Below are 24,053 nucleotides of genomic sequence, written 5' to 3'. Positions count from 1 at the left end.
CAGACAGGCAAGTTCAGTATTAGGAAGTTGAGGAAGAGCTGGCTGACAGATTCCAAAGAAATTCAGGAGATGAACTGAAGCGGGCTTAATGGGGTAGGAGATGGAGGAAAGGAAGGTCTTAGGGAATTCAAGGGTTTACTGCACACATGAGCAAAGTCTCAAAATTAATCATTTGAACGTACAGAGGCGGATCTCCCAAATGACACCGGTTAGGAAGCAACGGTACGCCCTTTAGAATTCCTAGAGACAACACAAATCAACTGTTTCGATGGAAAATTCGGCGGGACTCTTGATTTCCATGGGAATACAGAGAAAAGAGACACTGATCTGGCTTGCAGGTATATTTAGGAAGTTGTTAGCCGGACATCACCTACTAGTATCATGTAAGTAGGCCGTCCGAAGTAGGAAGCTTAGGGGAAAAACCTGGAGGAAAACTTAAAAGCTTAAGCCACACCTCTACACTACACCACCTTTCACAATTTCTTCTCAGATAAGCATCATCCCCATCAGTGAAGAAACTCGTTCGTACCTCATAATAGGAAAAACAGGCCTAAAGATTCAATGTGTGTCTTGGGAGGTCCCATCTATGCGATATCTTCCTGGGACCAGAAAAGGCCCCAGGAAGATCCATCTCTGCACCCCTGAAAGCTTACCACCAAGGAAAATGACTAGGTCCATAGATTTCCTCCCTCAAACCAGCTTACCTCACACATAGATCATTAGCAACTCCGCCCTTACTCACATTATCACAGTCACAAGAGTGGTTAGGGAGAAAAGCACTAACCAGGGGAACTAAAACAGAGGCAATCCAGGCCAAGCTGGGCTGGTGGCAGATATCTTGCTCCTTACGCTCGGGTGCATAATGCGACTCACCACAGTGCCTTTGTCACAGACCCTTTTGAACGTTTCTCCACAGAATCCAACAGCTCAAGTTAGTTCATGACGCTTCAAGGTCAACAATCGTCAAGAGAAAAACATGCAATATGTCTTACAATGTTGGATTCCTTACAAACAGGACAAGGAGATAACCATGTAGACAAAACCAGAGCATTTGAAAACATCTGTATTCTACAAACACACCAGTGAATGCTATAAATAAGGTACTATGACATAAAACAAAATGAAAACTAGATGTGAGACTGTTCTCTTCAGTGTACAGACTTCATGGCAGTTGCTGCACACTATCTAGCTACTTAGATCTTTAACTCTCTGTTCTGTTAATACCAAATGAGGCCCAAGTGTGTCAACCTGTTTCCCACAGAAACCAAAAAGTCTACATGCATCTCTTTTCTCCTGTGCCCTTTCACCTTACCTGCTCCCAATTCTCCACCAACGTCCTCCTCTTTCTCTAATTATTCTCCTCTTCATTTTGCTTGGCCTTGCCCCCAAGCATGCAAGACAGAGAGTCCTAGAGGTCCAAGATTCTAGAGTGGCTGTTTGCAAGGCGGAGGAGATTACAGTAACTGCCACACTGTATATACTTCTGTGCAAAGAAAAAGGGACAGTGTTCAGAATGTCTCTCACATATAACAAGAGCTGGAGATGGCAGGATACCTGTGTGGCCCAAGGAACTAGAGCTAGCAAATTATGGGCCAAACAATTGCAACCAAAGGCTGGAAGAGGAAAGGTCTGCAACCAGCTCTGTCTCCTAGCTCTCTGGTATTTGCTGCCAACGGGCAGAGTCTATTTCGTGAAGCATCAAGCACTGAAAAGAAGACTCCTGCTGCTGGAAGTTGACAGGAAGTAACGTCCAATGCAAGATCAAGGCTTGTCCTCGAAGCAATGCCCATAATGGAAGAAAAAAAAAAAAGAGAAAGCGGAAGAGAAACGTTAAGTCGCAAGTCCAACCTGGCCCCCAGCCTAGCCCAGCCCAAGGAAGGTAGGAGTCAAGGAGAAGAAACTAAAAGAGAAGAGCCTTGGACCACAACATTCTCCACAAGGTACACTCAAGAAACTTCACCCTACTCTTGAACCAAGTTACAAAGAGAGCTTCTTAATCCCTACTTTGGCTCCTTAAAAGCTGCTATCAGTTCACTCATTAGACACATCTGATTTCAGAACAACTGTAATAGTTCAAACTAGATGGCTCTTTCCTTCCTAAGGATTATTAATTAAAGAAGATCTATATAGCTCTAAGTATATGATACATAAAATAGAATACTCTGTAGAATATAAGTAACTCTTAGTTCAGTGTATTAATGAACGTCTGTAAGAAATGTGGCAATGATTTCCCTAATGGAAGAGCCTGGGGGAGGTAAATCTGTCTTCTAGGATTTCCTCCTCCCCAAAGCTCAGAAACTCAGGTGTTGTTTTAGCTCTCCTACACTCTCTTCACCCAAGCCCGCCTTCCTGTTGGGGATCGGACCTCCCTATTGGCTCTCTCATACCTTTCAACTGCCTGCTTTGTGACATCACTCTCCTCCCAAACCTACTACCACTTGGTAGAGCCTTGGGGTTTCCGTGGAGCTGTTTGGACCAGTAACCAGTGACCTCTGTACTGGACACGTGCGCCGTTCAGCTGCAGCCACTCAGACATCCTCTAGTGTTGTCTCCTCATCCCTTGTACCTGCAGTGGATGCTTCCTCTTCTCTGACCATGTCAGGTAAGAAAAGAAACTTTGGAAAGTTTTGCGTTCGATTTCTTTTGCCCCTAAATTGAGTAGGAGATTCAAAATAGCATGGAATAATGAGGGAAAGTATTGAACTACAAGTCTGGAGACCTAATTTCACTTTTGACTTTGACGTTTACTATCTGTGTGACTTTGGACAAATCACTGGCTGTCTCACAAAGCCTGTTGCTTTCCTTAACTGTTACGTTAGGATACCACATTGGGTTGATCACTCTGATCCCCTTCTTTTCCAGTATTGAGCCTTAAAGGGTACCCATGTAGAAAACGAAATCAGACACTTCTCAAGAGTGTTTCAACAGAAACACAGAAAAGCCAGGGGACATAGAAAACTAGCAATATATACCAAGATGTTTCATCTCTAATGGTCTCCCTCCACTAGGATTTCGACTAGTTGAAAAGAGAGAATAGGGAGAGAGGATGGAGAGTACTGGGCTCTACAGGGAGGCACAGAGTCGAGCGTAAGGAAGTTTAGGACGGTTTTCATTAGCACAGGCCAACAGGCACCAAGAGATGGGAGAAAATGTAAGAATGAAGAGGGAAAGCATAGAGGAGCTCTCAAGAAAAACGGAGTTTGCAATGGAATGCTGATGGGAACCAAAGATTTTCAATTAAAGCAGAAACAGCACAGAGGGAAACCTGCTCAGAGCAGGGCAAAACCAAGTTGATGGTAGCAAACCCTTACATTAACAGACTAAGAAGGAAAGTAAGGCCAGAACAGGGGATCACCGGGAAAGGCAGCTTATCAGAAAAGTCATACTCCGTTTTCTTTCTTTTATTGCCTCTCTGAATACAGTTGGCCACTTGACAGTTTTGAATATAAACATTTTAGAAATACGTTTTAGAAATGATGCCTCCTATAAACAAGCAACCACAGTGGTTATCTAGGGGGCTGCTTTTCAGTGTTTTATTCTTTCTAATTTTTAAACTAGGTAGACATTTCACCAATTCAACATTTTAAGTGATATCTTCTAAATTGAATCAGAAGGACTATTTTCCTTGGTGTGATATGTAGGTTCTAAGGCAAGGCTGCTTTTCATTTTTACAGTTATTTCCTTCCTAACACAGAGAGCACATTGATCAACAGCCATCGTTCGCTTGTAGAGCTTAGCTACCGAAGAAGAAGAAGAAAAAGTCAAGCCCCACATCTCTAATTCCCCCCCCCACTTAGGGAATTCCCTGGCGGTCCAGTGCTTAGGACTCGGTGCTTTCACGGCCAGGGCCACGCGGCGCGGCCAAAGAAACAAAACAAACAAACATCCACGTTTATCGAAAACCATATTGTGGAGTCCTGTGGATTTTCTTACATTTGAAAATCTTTTTTAATTGGATTCTAGGCATGATGGTTTTTTGAGGTTTTGGGATGCCATCTTCTTGGATGCTGAAGATGATTCTAATCTAAGTTCTAGGATAAATCCAAAAACCTTCCTGATACATTTTAAGCTTCCTTTCTGCTTATTATATAAGCTATATTCATTGAAATATATATTTCTCCTAGGCTTAATACCTCTTACTTGCTGGGTAAAAATATGAAGGAGCACAATAATGAAACTCTTTTACACTTATTATTTTGCTGTCTGCTTCGTACCGGTTTTCATTGAAATACTTGTCTATATGTGTTGTGGCTACCTATACATGCACATTTATTGCATTCTGTTGCTTGTTATGCATTTTTTACTGACATACCTTCTCTGTCTGTATGCATTGGCTAGGAATTCATTCACCTCTATCACCTCCATCGTGTCTTCTGGTTAATAGTATTCACTAAAATAGAGTGGGCAAAATTCACTTTCATAATATTGCATGGATGGTACAGAATGCCATTTGTTAGTAAATTCATTAGGCTTCGATACTTGCCACATACCCCAGTTTTCATTAATATCTATGGATTTCTTTTTCGTTAACGTAATATGCTTGTCATGATTTTTCTTTGTCTTTCTAGAACTTATTGTATCTTCCTCCATATAAATCATACGCAATAGATCAGCTTATTCATCTATTAATTATTACTGCTATTATTATTGGTGGTGGTGTTATAACCACTTTATAGGTGAGGAATCTGAAGTAATCAGATAACTTTTCCCTTTCCAAAAGCACTTAAGAAATCCACTTTCGGGTAATCATTTTGAGGTAGGATGAGAAACCGGGCTTGAAGAGGGCAAAAATGACTCTTTCAATTCACCAGTTGGACTGAGCTGTACGTCACCTCTAGGTAATAGCGTGGGAACTGCACAAGCAAAGGGAGACACTGAAGACGACCATGGTAATAGCCGTACTGTTTTCTAATGGACAAAAAAAATGCCTATATTATAAGTTCTATTTCTCCTGCTTTCTGGCAGTATCATGCTCAGAGTGGAGTCCTGGCAAGGAAGTCAGGATACTTAGGTTCTGAAACCTGGTAATGATACTAACATAATGAGAGAACTTGAACAAGTCAACCCGACCTCTCTGAGCCTCAGTTTCCTTACTCACGAAATGAGACTGAGAACATCGAAGTTCTCTAAGGGCCTCCTAGTTCTAAAATGCTTCCAGTCTAGGAAATAGCATAGAAGTCAATACGAGTGCAGGCTGAAGGGAAAGACAGGGCAGGGAGAAGGTTGCTTCCAGCCTAGAGAACAATCTCTGAACCACACCACTTGGCTCTTCTGCCCGTCTGTGCCCAAGATGGGAGCACAGGCAGTTAATAGAGAAGAGTGGAAAACTGCTCAGTCCTTACAGCCATCATTAACTGTCTGATTTTGGGTTTCTCAGGAAGTAGTGATAGTAGAGGTGTCCTGATAGCAAGAACCTTCAGATGATGCCGTTCCTCAAACGTAGTGAGAATTTCTCAACCTCCCTGAGTTTTTCATGACCCTCTTGTTCTTACAGAAAATTTCCAACATCCATCTCTACTTGGAACTCTAAATTCTCTGCAGCATTCTCCTCCTGTGGTGAGCAATGCAACTTCCCTAACACGAAGTGTCTGCAACTTCTCCAGAGTCTCTGCCCCTGCCGTCAGTTCGGCATCGGCTACCGGTACCCCTTTCCAGACACTCATGGGTAGTGCCTACCTTTACCAACATTCTAGCACGACTATGTTATCTGGAGTTACTGACCACAGCCAGATCTCCACTTCAGCTGCTTCCTATCCAGGTGTTCTTGAGTGGGACATCACAGCAAGCACTGAAAAGAATTCTTCTTCACTCGGAGACTTTACTCTGGCACTCACTGACCGCCACACAGCTGCCTCCTCCATGTTTCTGGCAGCCCAGTATGATAAAACTTCAGACGCCAAGAACATGGTCCCTCTACATCCATCGCTTTCTGCCAGCCTTGCTCAGGGAACACCATCTCAGATTCCAAATCAGGGGCAGAGCCGCCTGCCACTTCCCTGCCAGGAAGGAAGCCAGGTATATTACTATCACCAAGGCACACTGGGGTCTTTACTGTATGGAGAACTTGGCTCCTGCCCGCAATCCTACGGCTCGGCGTCATACACAGGAAGTCGGGCCTCTGGGCAACCAGAAATGGGAATGGGACTGAAGGAGATTCAGCCCACAAATATCCGACCACCAGCTTCCACCTCTGCAGTCTGCCACCCTGTGTCTGCTCAACGCATCACAGAAACAAGTTTTCAAGGTGAGTATAACAAACGCCAGAGAAAGTTGAAGAATGAGGTCGGCACTCAAAAATGGGGTCAAATCGACAGCTGGGAAGGGGTGTAGAGGCAGGTAGAATTTAGATCCTGAGCCTTTAATAACCACTACCTTCGCTCAGTGCCCTCTGTTTTTAGACTCTCTATGAGAACACCTAGGGCTTCCCTGGTGGCGCCGTGGTTAAGAATCCGCCTGCCAATGCAATGCGGGGGACACGGGTTCGAGCCCTGGTCTGCGAAGATCCCACATGCCGTGCAGCAACTAAGCGCATGTGCCACAACGACGGAGCCTGCATTCTAGAGCCCGTGAGCCTCAACTACCGAAGCCCACGTGCCTACAGCCCATGCTCCGCAACAAAGAGAAGCCACCGCGATGAGAAGCCCGCACACCGCAACCAAGAGTAGCCCCCGCTAGCCGCCAACTAGAGAAAGCCCGTGCACAGCAATGAGAGACCCAGTGCAGCCAAAAAAATAAATACGTAGAATAAATAAGTTCAAACAGTAAATAAATACATAAACATAAATTACAAAAAAAAGAACACCTAATGCAGGTGGGAAGGTGGGAGGGCCACTGTAGAGGTCATCTATGCTACATGTACAAGAACCCCGAGAGCACACCAATCGGTACCACACTTTTCACTGCTGTAGCCGATCGTTCCCCCTGTACTGCCACACTGTAGCACTCCCTTCCCTCATCTACTGCTATAGTCTCTTCGGAAGGTGTTTCAGAACTCTTGTTATGAGAGTGCCAGTTGAACTGTCCTCACTTCCTTCATTTATACCAGGATTGAAGACCTTGTGGTCCGAGATCCTGTCCAGAGAGCAAGCAGGCTAAGACTCTGTCTTTGTTGATGTATTTCATCAGCAAGGGCTCTACCCCCTCTCCTAGTTCATGGTGTGACGTGTTCTTGGCCTCTCGGGAAAGTGGGGAGAATGGAAAGGACCCTATATGAGAATGCTAGGCTTTGTAAAACATTTCAGGTTTTTAAAAATAAGACTCATTTTGTATTGGACTTATAACAGTCCTATGAAATACAAAGCGAGCCGAGAATCAGCGACAGGAAAGGCTCACCAGTAAGAATTACAACAGTCACCGCTTACCTCGTAGCATAGGGCACTGTCCATGATCCTTAAGAAGAGTTAGTAGAAATGCCTTGCCCATCTTGCCCCTGAACCCCTTGAAAGGTACACGACTGCTGTGTTGGTGTTTAGGGGGAGCATCTCACTTACCAGGGACTGACTTCTCCCTTGATCCCTTTGTAGGGATGGAGACCTCCCCCCTGGTGATGAAAAATTCCCTGGGATTGCAACCTCCAAGCCAGACGTTTTGTGTGACACAAAGTCAAGAACTCCCCAAGTCCTGCAGTAGCAGAAACAGCCACATACTTGAGAGTAACCCACCATCTGAACTTGGGGACATTTCAGTGACAGCTCCAGTCCAGAGTGCCAGGCGTCTCCTGGCCCTGCCTCCAGCTCCAAGCCAGGGACAAATAGAGAGTAAGCACGTGGATGATATCAAAACCAAGCTTTCAAAGCCTCTGGATGCCTACCAGATCCCAACAGAGAACCAAGATCCTCCACTACTCCCTTTAGGAATCCCTGATATTCACCAGCCGCTGGCCTGCACCGATCCCCTCAGCCAAGAGGAGCAGCCTGGTTCTGAAAATGCTGATCTGGGAGAGAACAGCCGGAGTCGTCAGGACCTAGGGACACTTGAAAATGGGATTGAACCTAGCAGTGGTCTTGCAGACATTACTACACTGGCGGAGGATATTCACCTTCCCCAGCTCTTTAATCCTTTGAAAGATCTTGATCAATCCCAAGGTCCCAACGTGATCAAAGCTAAAGACACCAGAGCCATTAAGGTGAATCAGGTGCAGGAAAAGCCAAGTGTCATAAAGGTTCCCTCTGATCAACCCAGGAAGAACAAACAGAAAGCCTCTGAGCCTATCAGTGGCGCTCCCAAGGCCAAAATCCAGCCAAAGAATCCAGAGTGCCCGTTAGGGGGAGAAGTGGTTACATGCCACGCTGCAGTCAGTGACAGGGCTCCTGTGAACACGGCCAAGCACTCTCAAGGCAAACCTCAGAAAGCTGCATCCAGAAAGATCAGCAAAACTAAGAGCCACGGGCAGGAAAAGACCAAAAGGACCAGAGGGAGAAACAAGGCTGAGGAGAACAAGCAGTCAGGGAACAAAGTCAAGGCAGAAGAGAAGCCAGCAATCCCCCACACGAAGCGAAAGGAACACCAAACTGAGCTTCTCCAACAGAGCTTTCAAAAGCCTCGAACCTCCCTTGGCGTGCGCATGCTGGAGTCTGTGAAGGTTCTTCATGCGCTGGGGAAGAAGAATGAGACGAAAACTGGGCTCTCTTCCTGTCGGCTCTTGGGAAAGTCAAGCAACCCCAAAGACCCCCAGCCACCCCCAGCTATCCAGCCATGGCGGCATACCCCACGTGAGGGGAAGGGTCCTGAGAAAACGCAAGTCCAAGCCCAGAAACCAGACAGCAGTGCTGAAACAGAGTGTCCGTCTCCAGCCCAGTATGAGCGGCCTCCTCCTGGGAAGGTCAAGTTGATACCTCTGCCTTTTTCTGCCTGGGACAAGCCTCAAGCTCGACCCGCTCCTCGGAGGCCACAGTCTCTGGCCTCACATCGGCCTGCTGGGGCTTACCGTGCCCAGCCTGGTTCTACTGACTCAGCTCAACCTGCTGCAGCCAATTCATCCCAGCCAGCTCCTGCCTCTTTGCCAGGCCCCGCCAAACCAGCTCAGCCAACTGTGACCAACCCAACCCAACCGGCTTGGCCCAACCATACCCAGCCTCGTGTCCCTCAGTCTGCTGCTCCTAGGCCTGCACCCTCCAAAACTTCATCTGGCGCTCCTCTCCAGCGGGAGCCTGTTCCCCCTGCTGTGAATAAGCGCCAGTCCCCACCCAAGCTCCAAACCCACTTTCTACTCCAAGACTTCAGCAAGCAACGAGTTCCATGGAGGGAACCCAACGTGCCTGAGCCAGTCATGTCAAAGCCCATCGAACAAGAGCAGAGGCCAGAGCGAGAGGCCATGAAGAGGCGGGCTCAACAACAACGGGAGAATGCTGCCAGATACACCTCTTCGGGCAAGCTGCAATTTTTCACCGAGAGGGAAAACGAAATGGAAATTGCCGACTACTACGGATACGTCAAGTGAGAGCTGCTAGGATTCTTGGTGCCACCTTGGCTACCAGCTGTTCTTCCATACACAGGTAAGACAGGTATAGAACTGAATAAGTAAATGGAATACAATTAATAGACGAGTAACAAACCTTTCGAATTTTCAGATGCTGCTAACTGGGGCGTGAGAAAGGAAGGACTGAAAGTTGGATGGGAGAATGAAGGAAAGGGGTAAAAACTGAGCAAAGAGGAAGGAACTTGGCCCAGGGCTAGGAAGGCCAAAAGAGACGTATGGATTTAGGAAAGGAAGCAGGAGCGAGGATGAAATGGCAGAAGTAAAAAGCAGGGTCAGAGGTCTGGGTTGAAAGAACACAATTGGAGTAGAGTTGAAGGTGACAGAAGATGAGTCTAGGTTTACTAGGAGAAATAGAAAAAGTCTCTCGGGGACGCTGGCCTTAAGTCTCACAACCACCAGATAGGTATTTCAGAAAACAAGAGGTTCAGGACACATCTCTGAAAGGTCTGAGTTGCCTTATTCAGGTGTGACTGTAGTGGGGGAATAGGGAAATCTACCAGAGAAGTGGCTAGGGCTCAGAGTTATCCTAGGGGCAGCTGACGACAGGGGCAGAGCCAAGGGAACTGCTGGATCAGGAGGCCCACGAACAAAGCAGGGGCATAGCCGCCTGTCACTTCCCTGCCAGGAAGGAAGCCAGGTATATTACTGTAACCAAGGCACACTGGGGTCTTTACTGTATGGAGAACTTGGCTCCTGCCCGCAATCCTACGGCTCGGCGTCACACACAGGAAGTAGGGCCTCTGGGCAACCAGAAATGGGAATGGGACTGAAGGAGATTCAGCCCACAAATATCCGACCACCAGCTTCCACCTCTGCAGTCTGCCACCCTGTGTCTGCTCAACGCATCACAGAAACAAGTTTTCAAGGTGAGTATACAGACGGCAGAGAAAAGTTGAACAATGAGGTCAGCATTCAAAAATGGGGTCAAATCGACAGCTGGGAAGGGGTGTAGAGACAGGTAGAATTTAGATCCTGAGCCTTTAATAACCACTACCTTCTCTCAGTGCTCTCTGTTTTTAGACTCTATATGAGAACACCTAGGGCTTCCCTGGTGGCGCCTGCCAATGCAGGGGACACGGGTTCGAGCCCTGGTCTGCGAAGATCCCACATGCCGTGCAGCAACTAAGCGCATGTGCCACGACGACGGAGCCTGCATTCTAGAGCCCGTGAGCCTCAACTACCGAAGCCCACGTGCCTACAGCCCATGCTCCGCAACAAGAGAAGCCACCGCGATGAGATGCCCGCACACCGCAACCGAGAGTAGCCCCCGCTAGCCGCCAACTAGAGAAAGCCCGTGCACAGCAATGAGAGACCCAGTGCAGCCAAAAACATAAATACGTAGAATAAATAAGTTCAAACAGTAAATAAATACATAAACATAAATTACAAAAAAAAAGAACACCTAATGCAGGTGGGAAGGTGGGAGGGCCACCGTAGAGGTCATCTATGCTACATGTACAAGAACCCCGAGAGCACACCAATCGGTACCACACTTTTCACTGCTGTAGCCGATCATTCCCCCTGTACTGCCACACTGTAGCACTCCCTTCCCTCATCTACTGCTATAGTCTCTTCGGAAGGTGTTTCCGAACTCTTGTTATGAGAGTGCCAGTTGAACTGTCCTCACTTCCTTCATTTATACCAGGATTGAAGACCTTGTGGTCCGAGATGCTGTCCAGAGAGCAAGCAGGCTAAGGCTCTGTCTTTGTTGATGTATTTCATCAGAAAGGGCTCTACCCCCTCTCCTAGTTCATGGTGTGAAGTGTTCTTGGCCTCTCGGGAAAGTGGGGAGAATGGAAAGGACCCTATATGAGAATGCTAGGCTCTGTAAAACATTTCAGGTTTTTAAAAATAAGACTCATTTTGTATTGGACTGACAACAGTCCTATGAAATACAAAGAAAGCCGAGAATCAGTGACAGGAAAGGATCACCAGTAAGAACTACAGCAGTCACCGCTTACCTCGTAGCATAGGGCACTGTCCGTGATCCTTAAGAAGAGTTAGTAGAAATGCCTTGCCCATCTTGCCCCTGAACCCCTTGAAAGGTACACGACTGCTGTGTTGGTGTTTAGGGGGAGCATCTCACTTACCAGGGACTGACTTCTCCCTTGATTCCTCTGTAGTGATGGAGACTTCCCCGCTGATGAAAAATTCCCTGGGATTGCAACCTCCAAGCCAGACAGCTTTCCTATGGAATGACAGAGAACTTGTCAAGGTGAAACACCAGTCTGCGGGAGAAAGGGAGGAAGAGAATGATGGAAATCGTTTCTGGGAAACTATTTTTACATTATGTGTTGTTTGTTCCCGGTAAATAAACTGAAATCTTCTTAACAGTACAACAAAATCTAAACCACTAAAGCCAACAATACAGGAGTATAACGTTCGACAAAAATTTCTTTGGCTGCGCAGCATGTGGGATCTTAGCTCCCCAACCAGGGATTGAACCCACGCCTGCTGCATTGGAAGCGCAGAGTCTTCACCACGGGACCACCGGGGAAGTCCCAGGACTATCACTTTTAAAGGAGAAGGTACAAACCCCTCGGTTCTATGAACTGGAGATTTTTAGTAAGAAGTCAATATATTTGTTGTTAGGCACATTTTATGTTAGGCTGTCTCCCTGCACAGGATGCAGGCGCCTTGAGAATGGAAGTCATATCCCTCTATAGTACGTCCCTCTTCTTTCTGCTTTGCAGTTTGCTGCTCCACTTGTTCAACCCCACCTAGTAATAACCTATACTTCCCTTGTTCCTGTTTTCCCATCTGGAAAACAGACAAAAGGCAACCAAACAACGCAAAGGTCTCAACAAATAAGGGATATCCAAAACCAGAGATGGCCAGAACTTCTGTACCCCTGATGAAATAGTCCTCATACAAAACCTGATAATCAAATTCCTTAATGCTAGGAATCACAGTGAAAAATAGTATCTGAACTGACTTCTGTCAGATGAGTGAGAACTAAGGTTAATTCAGTGTATCTGAAGCATAGAAAGTGAGGGCAAAAGTGGCACAAGATGGGGCTAGAGAAGCAGAGAGGATTCTAGACCACGCAGAGTCTTAAAGGCCAACAGTGTGTTTTCTATTCTCAAAACAATGCTTGTGAGCGATGTTTATGAGCAACGTTCCAACTTGCTTTGAAGGTTTCTTGTGTGAAGAGTGGATTGGAAGGAAACAAGATATATGGACACCAGTTAGGACCTAATCGCAACAGACAGGCAAGTTCAGTATTAGGAAGTTGAGGAAGAGCTGGCTGACAGATTCCAAAGAAATTCAGGAGATGAACTGAAGCGGGCTTAATGGGGTAGGAGATGGAGGAAAGGAAGGTCTTAGGGAATTCAAGGGTTTACTGCACACATGAGCAAAGTCTCAAAATTAATCATTTGAACGTACAGAGGCGGATCTCCCAAATGACACCGGTTAGGAAGCAACGGTACGCCCTTTAGAATTCCTAGAGACAACACAAATCAACTGTTTCGATGGAAAATTCGGCGGGACTCTTGATTTCCATGGGAATACAGAGAAAAGAGACACTGATCTGGCTTGCAGGTATATTTAGGAAGTTGTTAGCCGGACATCACCTACTAGTATCATGTAAGTAGGCCGTCCGAAGTAGGAAGCTTAGGGGAAAAACCTGGAGGAAAACTTAAAAGCTTAAGCCACACCTCTACACTACACCACCTTTCACAATTTCTTCTCAGATAAGCATCATCCCCATCAGTGAAGAAACTCGTTCGTACCTCATAATAGGAAAAACAGGCCTAAAGATTCAATGTGTGTCTTGGGAGGTCCCATCTATGCGATATCTTCCTGGGACCAGAAAAGGCCCCAGGAAGATCCATCTCTGCACCCCTGAAAGCTTACCACCAAGGAAAATGACTAGGTCCATAGATTTCCTCCCTCAAACCAGCTTACCTCACACATAGATCATTAGCAACTCCGCCCTTACTCACATTATCACAGTCACAAGAGTGGTTAGGGAGAAAAGCACTAACCAGGGGAACTAAAACAGAGGCAATCCAGGCCAAGCTGGGCTGGTGGCAGATATCTTGCTCCTTACGCTCGGGTGCATAATGCGACTCACCACAGTGCCTTTTTCACAGACCCTTTTGAACGTTTCTCCACAGAATCCAACAGCTCAAGTTAGTTCATGACGCTTCAAGGTCAACAATCGTCAAGAGAAAAACATGCAATATGTCTTACAATGTTGGATTCCTTACAAACAGGACAAGGAGATAACCATGTAGACAAAACCAGAGCATTTGAAAACATCTGTATTCTACAAACACACCAGTGAATGCTATAAATAAGGTACTATGACATAAAACAAAATGAAAACTAGATGTGAGACTCTTCTCTTCAGTGTACAGACTTCATGGCAGTTGCTGCACACTATCTAGCTACTTAGATCTTTAACTCTCTGTTCTGTTAATACCAAATGAGGCCCAAGTGTGTCAACCTGTTTCCCACAGAAACCAAAAAGTCTACATGCATCTCTTTTCTCCTGTGCCCTTTCACCTTACCTGCTCCCAATTCTCCACCAACGTCCTCCTCTTTCTCTAATTATTCTCCTCTTCATTTTGCTTGGCCTTGCCCCCAAGCATGCAAGACAGAGAGTCCTAGAGGTCCAAGATTCTAGAGTGGCTGTTTGCAAGGCGGAGGAGATTACAGTAACTGCCACACTGTATATACTTCTGTGCAAAGAAAAAGGGACAGTGTTCAGAATGTCTCTCACATATAACAAGAGCTGGAGATGGCAGGATACCTGTGTGGCCCAAGGAACTAGAGCTAGCAAATTATGGGCCAAACAATTGCAACCAAAGGCTGGAAGAGGAAAGGTCTGCAACCAGCTCTGTCTCCTAGCTCTCTGGTATTTGCTGCCAACGGGCAGAGTCTATTTCGTGAAGCATCAAGCACTGAAAAGAAGACTCCTGCTGCTGGAAGTTGACAGGAAGTAACGTCCAATGCAAGATCAAGGCTTGTCCTCGAAGCAATGCCCATAATGGAAGAAAAAAAAAAAAGAGAAAGCGGAAGAGAAATGTTAAGTCGCAAGTCCAACCTGGCCCCCAGCCTAGCCCAGCCCAAGGAAGGTAGGAGTCAAGGAGAAGAAACTAAAAGAGAAGAGCCTTGGACCACAACATTCTCCACAAGGTACACTCAACAAACTTCACCCTACTCTTGAACCAAGTTACAAAGAGAGCTTCTTAATCCCTACTTTGGCTCCTTAAAAGCTGCTATCAGTTCACTCATTAGACACATATGATTTCAGAACAACTGTAATAGTTCAAACTAGATGGCTCTTTCCTTCCTAAGGATTATTAATTAAAGAAGATCTATATAGCTCTAAGTATATGATACATAAAATAGAATACTCTGTAGAATATAAGTAACTCTTAGTTCAGTGTATTAATGAACGTCTGTAAGAAATGTGGCAATGATTTCCCTAATGGAAGAGCCTGGGGGAGGTAAATCTGTCTTCTAGGATTTCCTCCCCAGAGCTCAGAAACTCAGGTGTTGTTTTAGCTCTCCTACACTCTCTTCACCCAAGCCCGCCTTCCTGTTGGGGATCGGACCTCCCTATTGGCTCTCTCATACCTTTCAACTGCCTGCTTTGTGACATCACTCTCCTACCAAACCTACTACCACTTGGTAGAGTCTTGGGGTTTCCGTGGAGCTGTTTGGACCAGTAACCAGTGACCTCTGTACTGGACACGTGCGCCGTTCAGCTGCAGCCACTCGGACATCCTCTAGTGTTGTCTCCTCATCCCTGGTACCTGCAGTGGATGCTTCCTCTTCTCTGACCATGTCAGGTAAGAAAAGAAACTTTGGAAAGTTTTGCGTTCGATTCTTTTGCCCCTAAATTGAGTAGGAGATTCAAAATAGCATGGAATAATGAGGGAAAGTATTGAACTACACGTCTGGAGACCTAATTTCACTTTTGACTTTGACGTTTACTATCTGTGTGACTTTGGACAAATCACTGGCTGTCTCACAAAGCCTGTTGCTTTCCTTAACTGTTACGTTAGGATACCACGTTGGGTTGATCACTCTGATCCCCTTCTTTTCCAGTATTGAGCCTTAAAGGGTACCCATGTAGAAAACGAAATCAGACACTTCTCAAGAGTGTTTCAACAGAAACATAGAAAAGCCAGGGGACATAGAAAACTAGCAATATATACCAAGATGTTTCATCTCTAATGGTCTCCCTCCACTAGGATTTCGACTAGTTGAAAAGAGAGAATAGGGAGAGAGGATGGAGAGTACTGGGCTCTACAGGGAGGCACAGAGTCGAGCGTAAGGAAGTTTAGGATGGTTTTCATTAGCACAGGCCAACAGGCACCAAGAGATGGGAGAAAATGTAAGAATGAAGAGGGAAAGCATAGAGGAGCTCTCAAGAAAAACGGAGTTTGCAATGGAATGCTGATGGGAACCAAAGATTTTCAATTAAAGCAGAAACAGCACAGAGGGAAACCTGCTCAGAGCAGGGCAAAACCAAGTTGATGGTAGCAAACCCTTACATTAACAGACTAAGAAGGAAAGTAAGGCCAGAACAGGGGATCACCAGGAAAGGCAGCTTATCAGAAAAGTCATACTCCGTTTTCTTTCTTTTATTGCCTCTCTGAATACAGTTGGCCACTTGACAGTTTTGAATATAAACATTTTAGAAATACGTTTTAGAAATGATGCCTCCTATAAACAAGCAACCACAGTGGTTATCTAGGGGGCTGCTTTTCAGTGTTTTATTCTTTCTAATTTTTAAACTAGGTAGACATTTCACCAATTCAACATTTTAAGTGATATCTTCTAAATTGAATCAGAAGGACTATTTTCCTTGGTGTGATATGTAGGTTCTAAGGCAAGGCTGCTTTTCATTTTTACAGTTATTTCCTTCCTAACACAGAGAGCACATTGATCAACAGCCATCGTTCGCTTGTAGAGCTTAGCTACCGAAGAAGAAGAAGAAAAAGTCAAGCCCCACATCTCTAATTCCCCCCCCCACTTAGGGAATTCCCTGGCGGTCCAGTGCTTAGGACTCGGTGCTTTCACGGCCAGGGCCACGCGGCGCGGCCAAAGAAACAAAACAAACAAACATCCACGTTTATCGAAAACCATATTGTGGAGTCCTGTGGATTTTCTTACATTTGAAAATCTTTTTTAATTGGATTCTAGGCATGATGGTTTTTTGAGGTTTTGGGATGCCATCTTCTTGGATGCTGAAGATGATTCTAATCTAAGTTCTAGGATAAATCCAAAAACCTTCCTGATACATTTTAAGCTTCCTTTCTGCTTATTATATAAGCTATATTCATTGAAATATATATTTCTCCTAGGCTTAATACCTCTTACTTGCTGGGTAAAAATATGAAGGAGCACAATAATGAAACTCTTTTACACTTATTATTTTGCTGTCTGCTTCGTACCGGTTTTCATTGAAATACTTGTCTATATGTGTTGTGGCTACCTATACATGCACATTTATTGCATTCTGTTGCTTGTTATGCATTTTTTACTGACATACCTTCTCTGTCTGTATGCATTGGCTAGGAATTCATTCACCTCTATCACCTCCATCGTGTCTTCTGGTTAATAGTATTCACTAAAATAGAGTGGGCAAAATTCACTTTCATAATATTGCATGGATAGTACAGAATGCCATTTGTTAGTAAATTCATTAGGCTTCGATACTTGCCACATACCTCAGTTTTCATTAATATCTATGGATTTCTTTTTCGTTAACGTAATATGCTTGTCATGATTTTTCTTTGTCTTTCTAGAACTTATTGTATCTTCCTCCATATAAATCATACGCAATAGATCAGCTTATTCATCTATTAATTATTACTGCTATTATTATTGGTGGTGGTGTTATAACCACTTTATAGGTGAGGAATCTGAAGTAATCAGATAACTTTTCCCTTTCCAAAAGCACTTAAGAAATCCACTTTCGGGTAATCATTTTGAGGTAGGATGAGAAACCAGGCTTGAAGAGGGCAAAAATGACTCTTTCAATTCACCAGTTGGACTGAGCTGTACGTCACCTCTAGGTAATAGCGTGGGAACTGCACAAGCAAAGGGAGACACTGAAGACGACCATGGTAATAGCCGTACTGTTTTCTAATGGACAAAAAAAATGCCTATATTATAAGTTCTATTTCTCCTGCTTTCTGGCAGTATCATGCTCAGAGTGGAGTCCTGGCAAGGAAGTCAGGATACTTAGGTTCTGAAACCTGGTAATGATACTAACATAATGAGAGAACTTGAACAAGTCAACCCGACCTCTCTGAGCCTCAGTTTCCTTACTCACGAAATGAGACTGAGAACATCGAAGTTCTCTAAGGGCCTCCTAGTTCTAAAATGCTTCCAGTCTAGGAAATAGCATAGAAGTCAATACGAGTGCAGGCTGAAGGGAAAGACAGGGCAGGGAGAAGGTTGCTTCCAGCCTAGAGAACAATCTCTGAACCACACCACTTGGCTCTTCTGCCCGTCTGTGCCCAAGATGGGAGCACAGGCAGTTAATAGAGAAGAGTGGAAAACTGCTCAGTCCTTACAGCCATCATTAACTGTCTGATTTTGGGTTTCTCAGGAAGTAGTGATAGTAGAGGTGTCCTGATAGCAAGAACCTTCAGATGATGCCGTTCCTCAAACGTAGTGAGAATTTCTCAACCTCCCTGAGTTTTTCATGACCCTCTTGTTCTTACAGAAAATTTCCAACATCCATCTCTACTTGGAACTCTAAATTCTCTGCAGCATTCTCCTCCTGTGGTGAGCAATGCAACTTCCCTAACACGAAGTGTCTGCAACTTCTCCAGAGTCTCTGCCCCTGCCGTCAGTTCGGCATCGGCTACCGGTACCCCTTTCCAGACACTCATGGGTAGTGCCTACCTTTACCAACATTCTAGCACGACTATGTTATCTGGAGTTACTGACCACAGCCAGATCTCCACTTCAGCTGCTTCCTATCCAGGTGTTCTTGAGTGGGACATCACAGCAAGCACTGAAAAGAATTCTTCTTCACTCGGAGACTTTACTCTGGCACTCACTGACCGCCACACAGCTGCCTCCTCCATGTTTCTGGCAGCCCAGTATGATAAAACTTCAGACGCCAAGAACATGGTCCCTCTACATCCATCGCTTTCTGCCAGCCTTGCTCAGGGAACACCATCTCAGATTCCAAATCAGGGGCAGAGCCGCCTGCCACTTCCCTGCCAGGAAGGAAGCCAGGTATATTACTATCACCAAGGCACACTGGGGTCTTTACTGTATGGAGAACTTGGCTCCTGCCCGCAATCCTACGGCTCGGCGTCATACACAGGAAGTCGGGCCTCTGGGCAACCAGAAATGGGAATGGGACTGAAGGAGATTCAGCCCACAAATATCCGACCACCAGCTTCCACCTCTGCAGTCTGCCACCCTGTGTCTGCTCAACGCATCACAGAAACAAGTTTTCAAGGTGAGTATAACAAACGCCAGAGAAAGTTGAAGAATGAGGTCGGCACTCAAAAATGGGGTCAAATCGACAGCTGGGAAGGGGTGTAGAGGCAGGTAGAATTTAGATCCTGAGCCTTTAATAACCACTACCTTCGCTCAGTGCCCTCTGTTTTTAGACTCTCTATGAGAACACCTAGGGCTTCCCTGGTGGCGCCGTGGTTAAGAATCCGCCTGCCAATGCAATGCGGGGGACACGGGTTCGAGCCCTGGTCTGCGAAGATCCCACATGCCGTGCAGCAACTAAGCGCATGTGCCACAACGACGGAGCCTGCATTCTAGAGCCCGTGAGCCTCAACTACCGAAGCCCACGTGCCTACAGCCCATGCTCCGCAACAAAGAGAAGCCACCGCGATGAGAAGCCCGCACACCGCAACCAAGAGTAGCCCCCGCTAGCCGCCAACTAGAGAAAGCCCGTGCACAGCAATGAGAGACCCAGTGCAGCCAAAAAAATAAATACGTAGAATAAATAAGTTCAAACAGTAAATAAATACATAAACATAAATTACAAAAAAAAGAACACCTAATGCAGGTGGGAAGGTGGGAGGGCCACTGTAGAGGTCATCTATGCTACATGTACAAGAACCCCGAGAGCACACCAATCGGTACCACACTTTTCACTGCTGTAGCCGATCGTTCCCCCTGTACTGCCACACTGTAGCACTCCCTTCCCTCATCTACTGCTATAGTCTCTTCGGAAGGTGTTTCAGAACTCTTGTTATGAGAGTGCCAGTTGAACTGTCCTCACTTCCTTCATTTATACCAGGATTGAAGACCTTGTGGTCCGAGATCCTGTCCAGAGAGCAAGCAGGCTAAGACTCTGTCTTTGTTGATGTATTTCATCAGCAAGGGCTCTACCCCCTCTCCTAGTTCATGGTGTGACGTGTTCTTGGCCTCTCGGGAAAGTGGGGAGAATGGAAAGGACCCTATATGAGAATGCTAGGCTTTGTAAAACATTTCAGGTTTTTAAAAATAAGACTCATTTTGTATTGGACTTATAACAGTCCTATGAAATACAAAGCGAGCCGAGAATCAGCGACAGGAAAGGCTCACCAGTAAGAATTACAACAGTCACCGCTTACCTCGTAGCATAGGGCACTGTCCATGATCCTTAAGAAGAGTTAGTAGAAATGCCTTGCCCATCTTGCCCCTGAACCCCTTGAAAGGTACACGACTGCTGTGTTGGTGTTTAGGGGGAGCATCTCACTTACCAGGGACTGACTTCTCCCTTGATCCCTTTGTAGGGATGGAGACCTCCCCCCTGGTGATGAAAAATTCCCTGGGATTGCAACCTCCAAGCCAGACGTTTTGTGTGACACAAAGTCAAGAACTCCCCAAGTCCTGCAGTAGCAGAAACAGCCACATACTTGAGAGTAACCCACCATCTGAACTTGGGGACATTTCAGTGACAGCTCCAGTCCAGAGTGCCAGGCGTCTCCTGGCCCTGCCTCCAGCTCCAAGCCAGGGACAAATAGAGAGTAAGCACGTGGATGATATCAAAACCAAGCTTTCAAAGCCTCTGGATGCCTACCAGATCCCAACAGAGAACCAAGATCCTCCACTACTCCCTTTAGGAATCCCTGATATTCACCAGCCGCTGGCCTGCACCGATCCCCTCAGCCAAGAGGAGCAGCCTGGTTCTGAAAATGCTGATCTGGGAGAGAACAGCCGGAGTCGTCAGGACCTAGGGACACTTGAAAATGGGATTGAACCTAGCAGTGGTCTTGCAGACATTACTACACTGGCGGAGGATATTCACCTTCCCCAGCTCTTTAATCCTTTGAAAGATCTTGATCAATCCCAAGGTCCCAACGTGATCAAAGCTAAAGACACCAGAGCCATTAAGGTGAATCAGGTGCAGGAAAAGCCAAGTGTCATAAAGGTTCCCTCTGATCAACCCAGGAAGAACAAACAGAAAGCCTCTGAGCCTATCAGTGGCGCTCCCAAGGCCAAAATCCAGCCAAAGAATCCAGAGTGCCCGTTAGGGGGAGAAGTGGTTATATGCCACGCTGCAGTCAGTGACAGGGCTCCTGTGAACACGGCCAAGCACTCTCAAGGCAAACCTCAGAAAGCTGCATCCAGAAAGATCAGCAAAACTAAGAGCCACGGGCAGGAAAAGACCAAAAGGACCAGAGGGAGAAACAAGGCTGAGGAGAACAAGCAGTCAGGGAACAAAGTCAAGGCAGAAGAGAAGCCAGCAATCCCCCACACGAAGCGAAAGGAACACCAAACTGAGCTTCTCCAACAGAGCTTTCAAAAGCCTCGAACCTCCCTTGGCGTGCGCATGCTGGAGTCTGTGAAGGTTCTTCATGCGCTGGGGAAGAAGAATGAGACGAAAACTGGGCGCTCTTCCTGTCGGCTCTTGGGAAAGTCAAGCAACCCCAAAGACCCCCAGCCACCCCCAGCTATCCAGCCATGGCGGCATACCCCACGTGAGGGGAAGGGTCCTGAGAAAACGCAAGTCCAAGCCCAGAAACCAGACAGCAGTGCTGAAACAGAGTGTCCGTCTCCAGCCCAGTATGAGCGGCCTCCTCCTGGGAAGGTCAAGTTGATACCTCTGCCTTTTTCTGCCTGGGACAAGCCTCAAGCTCGACCCGCTCCTCGGAGGCCACAGTCTCTGGCCTCACATCGGCCTGCTGGGGCTTACCGTGCCCAGCCTGGTTCTACTGACTCAGCTCAACCTGCTGCAGCCAATTCATCCCAGCCAGCTCCTGCCTCTTTGCCAGGCCCCGCCAAACCAGCTCAGCCAACTGTGACCAACCCAACCCAACCGGCTTGGCCCAACCATACCCAGCCTCGTGTCCCTCAGTCTGCTGCTCCTAGGCCTGCACCCTCCAAAACTTCATCTGGCGCTCCTCTCCAGCGGGAGCCTGTTCCCCCTGCTGTGAATAAGCGCCAGTCCCCACCCAAGCTCCAAACCCACTTTCTACTCCAAGACTTCAGCAAGCAACGAGTTCCATGGAGGGAACCCAACGTGCCTGAGCCAGTCATGTCAAAGCCCATCGAACAAGAGCAGAGGCCAGAGCGAGAGGCCATGAAGAGGCGGGCTCAACAACAACGGGAGAATGCTGCCAGATACACCTCTTCGGGCAAGCTGCAATTTTTCACCGAGAGGGAAAACGAAATGGAAATTGCCGACTACTACGGATACGTCAAGTGAGAGCTGCTAGGATTCTTGGTGCCACCTTGGCTACCAGCTGTTCTTCCATACACAGGTAAGACAGGTATAGAACTGAATAAGTAAATGGAATACAATTAATAGACGAGTAACAAACCTTTCGAATTTTCAGATGCTGCTAACTGGGGCGTGAGAAAGGAAGGACTGAAAGTTGGATGGGAGAATGAAGGAAAGGGGTAAAAACTGAGCAAAGAGGAAGGAACTTGGCCCAGGGCTAGGAAGGCCAAAAGAGACGTATGGATTTAGGAAAGGAAGCAGGAGCGAGGATGAAATGGCAGAAGTAAAAAGCAGGGTCAGAGGTCTGGGTTGAAAGAACACAATTGGAGTAGAGTTGAAGGTGACAGAAGATGAGTCTAGGTTTACTAGGAGAAATAGAAAAAGTCTCTCGGGGACGCTGGCCTTAAGTCTCACAACCACCAGATAGGTATTTCAGAAAACAAGAGGTTCAGGACACATCTCTGAAAGGTCTGAGTTGCCTTATTCAGGTGTGACTGTAGTGGGGGAATAGGGAAATCTACCAGAGAAGTGGCTAGGGCTCAGAGTTATCCTAGGGGCAGCTGACGACAGGGGCAGAGCCAAGGGAACTGCTGGATCAGGAGGCCCACGAACAAAGCAGGGGCATAGCCGCCTGTCACTTCCCTGCCAGGAAGGAAGCCAGGTATATTACTGTAACCAAGGCACACTGGGGTCTTTACTGTATGGAGAACTTGGCTCCTGCCCGCAATCCTACGGCTCGGCGTCACACACAGGAAGTAGGGCCTCTGGGCAACCAGAAATGGGAATGGGACTGAAGGAGATTCAGCCCACAAATATCCGACCACCAGCTTCCACCTCTGCAGTCTGCCACCCTGTGTCTGCTCAACGCATCACAGAAACAAGTTTTCAAGGTGAGTATACAGACGGCAGAGAAAAGTTGAACAATGAGGTCAGCATTCAAAAATGGGGTCAAATCGACAGCTGGGAAGGGGTGTAGAGACAGGTAGAATTTAGATCCTGAGCCTTTAATAACCACTACCTTCTCTCAGTGCTCTCTGTTTTTAGACTCTATATGAGAACACCTAGGGCTTCCCTGGTGGCGCCTGCCAATGCAGGGGACACGGGTTCGAGCCCTGGTCTGCGAAGATCCCACATGCCGTGCAGCAACTAAGCGCATGTGCCACGACGACGGAGCCTGCATTCTAGAGCCCGTGAGCCTCAACTACCGAAGCCCACGTGCCTACAGCCCATGCTCCGCAACAAGAGAAGCCACCGCGATGAGATGCCCGCACACCGCAACCGAGAGTAGCCCCCGCTAGCCGCCAACTAGAGAAAGCCCGTGCACAGCAATGAGAGACCCAGTGCAGCCAAAAACATAAATACGTAGAATAAATAAGTTCAAACAGTAAATAAATACATAAACATAAATTACAAAAAAAAAGAACACCTAATGCAGGTGGGAAGGTGGGAGGGCCACCGTAGAGGTCATCTATGCTACATGTACAAGAACCCCGAGAGCACACCAATCGGTACCACACTTTTCACTGCTGTAGCCGATCGTTCCCCCTGTACTGCCACACTGTAGCACTCCCTTCCCTCATCTACTGCTATAGTCTCTTCGGAAGGTGTTTCCGAACTCTTGTTATGAGAGTGCCAGTTGAACTGTCCTCACTTCCTTCATTTATACCAGGATTGAAGACCTTGTGGTCCGAGATCCTGTCCAGAGAGCAAGCAGGCTAAGGCTCTGTCTTTGTTGATGTATTTCATCACAAAGGGCTCTACCCCCTCTCCTAGTTCATGGTGTGACGTGTTCTTGGCCTCTCGGGAAAGTGGGGAGAATGGAAAGGACCCTATATGAGAATGCTAGGCTCTGTAAAACATTTCAGGTTTTTAAAAATAAGACTCATTTTGTATTGGACTGACAACAGTCCTATGAAATAC

At 46.6% G+C, this 24,053-nt stretch overlaps 1 protein-coding gene across 1 annotated transcript in view; it reads right to left on the bottom strand.

Annotated features, from left to right (window-relative positions):
* LOC309622283 (uncharacterized protein) overlaps positions 1-24,053 on the bottom strand; it is a gene marked incomplete at its 5' end in the record, with an annotated part of 61,128 nt that overhangs the window by 11,421 nt on the left and 25,654 nt on the right. The window contains one exon of the mRNA XM_082409405.1: positions 11,569-11,706. Within this exon, the coding sequence (XP_082265531.1) occupies positions 11,569-11,706 (138 nt within the window). The remainder of the gene's footprint in view (positions 1-11,568; positions 11,707-24,053) is intronic.

Source organism: Balaenoptera borealis (assembly GCF_965194805.1).
Source record: "Balaenoptera borealis genome assembly, contig: HAP1_SCAFFOLD_1990, whole genome shotgun sequence".
Classification (NCBI taxonomy): Eukaryota; Metazoa; Chordata; class Mammalia; order Artiodactyla; family Balaenopteridae; genus Balaenoptera; species Balaenoptera borealis.
The sequence above is the reverse complement of the archived record's forward strand: the minus strand, read 5'-3'. Positions and strand labels throughout refer to the sequence as shown.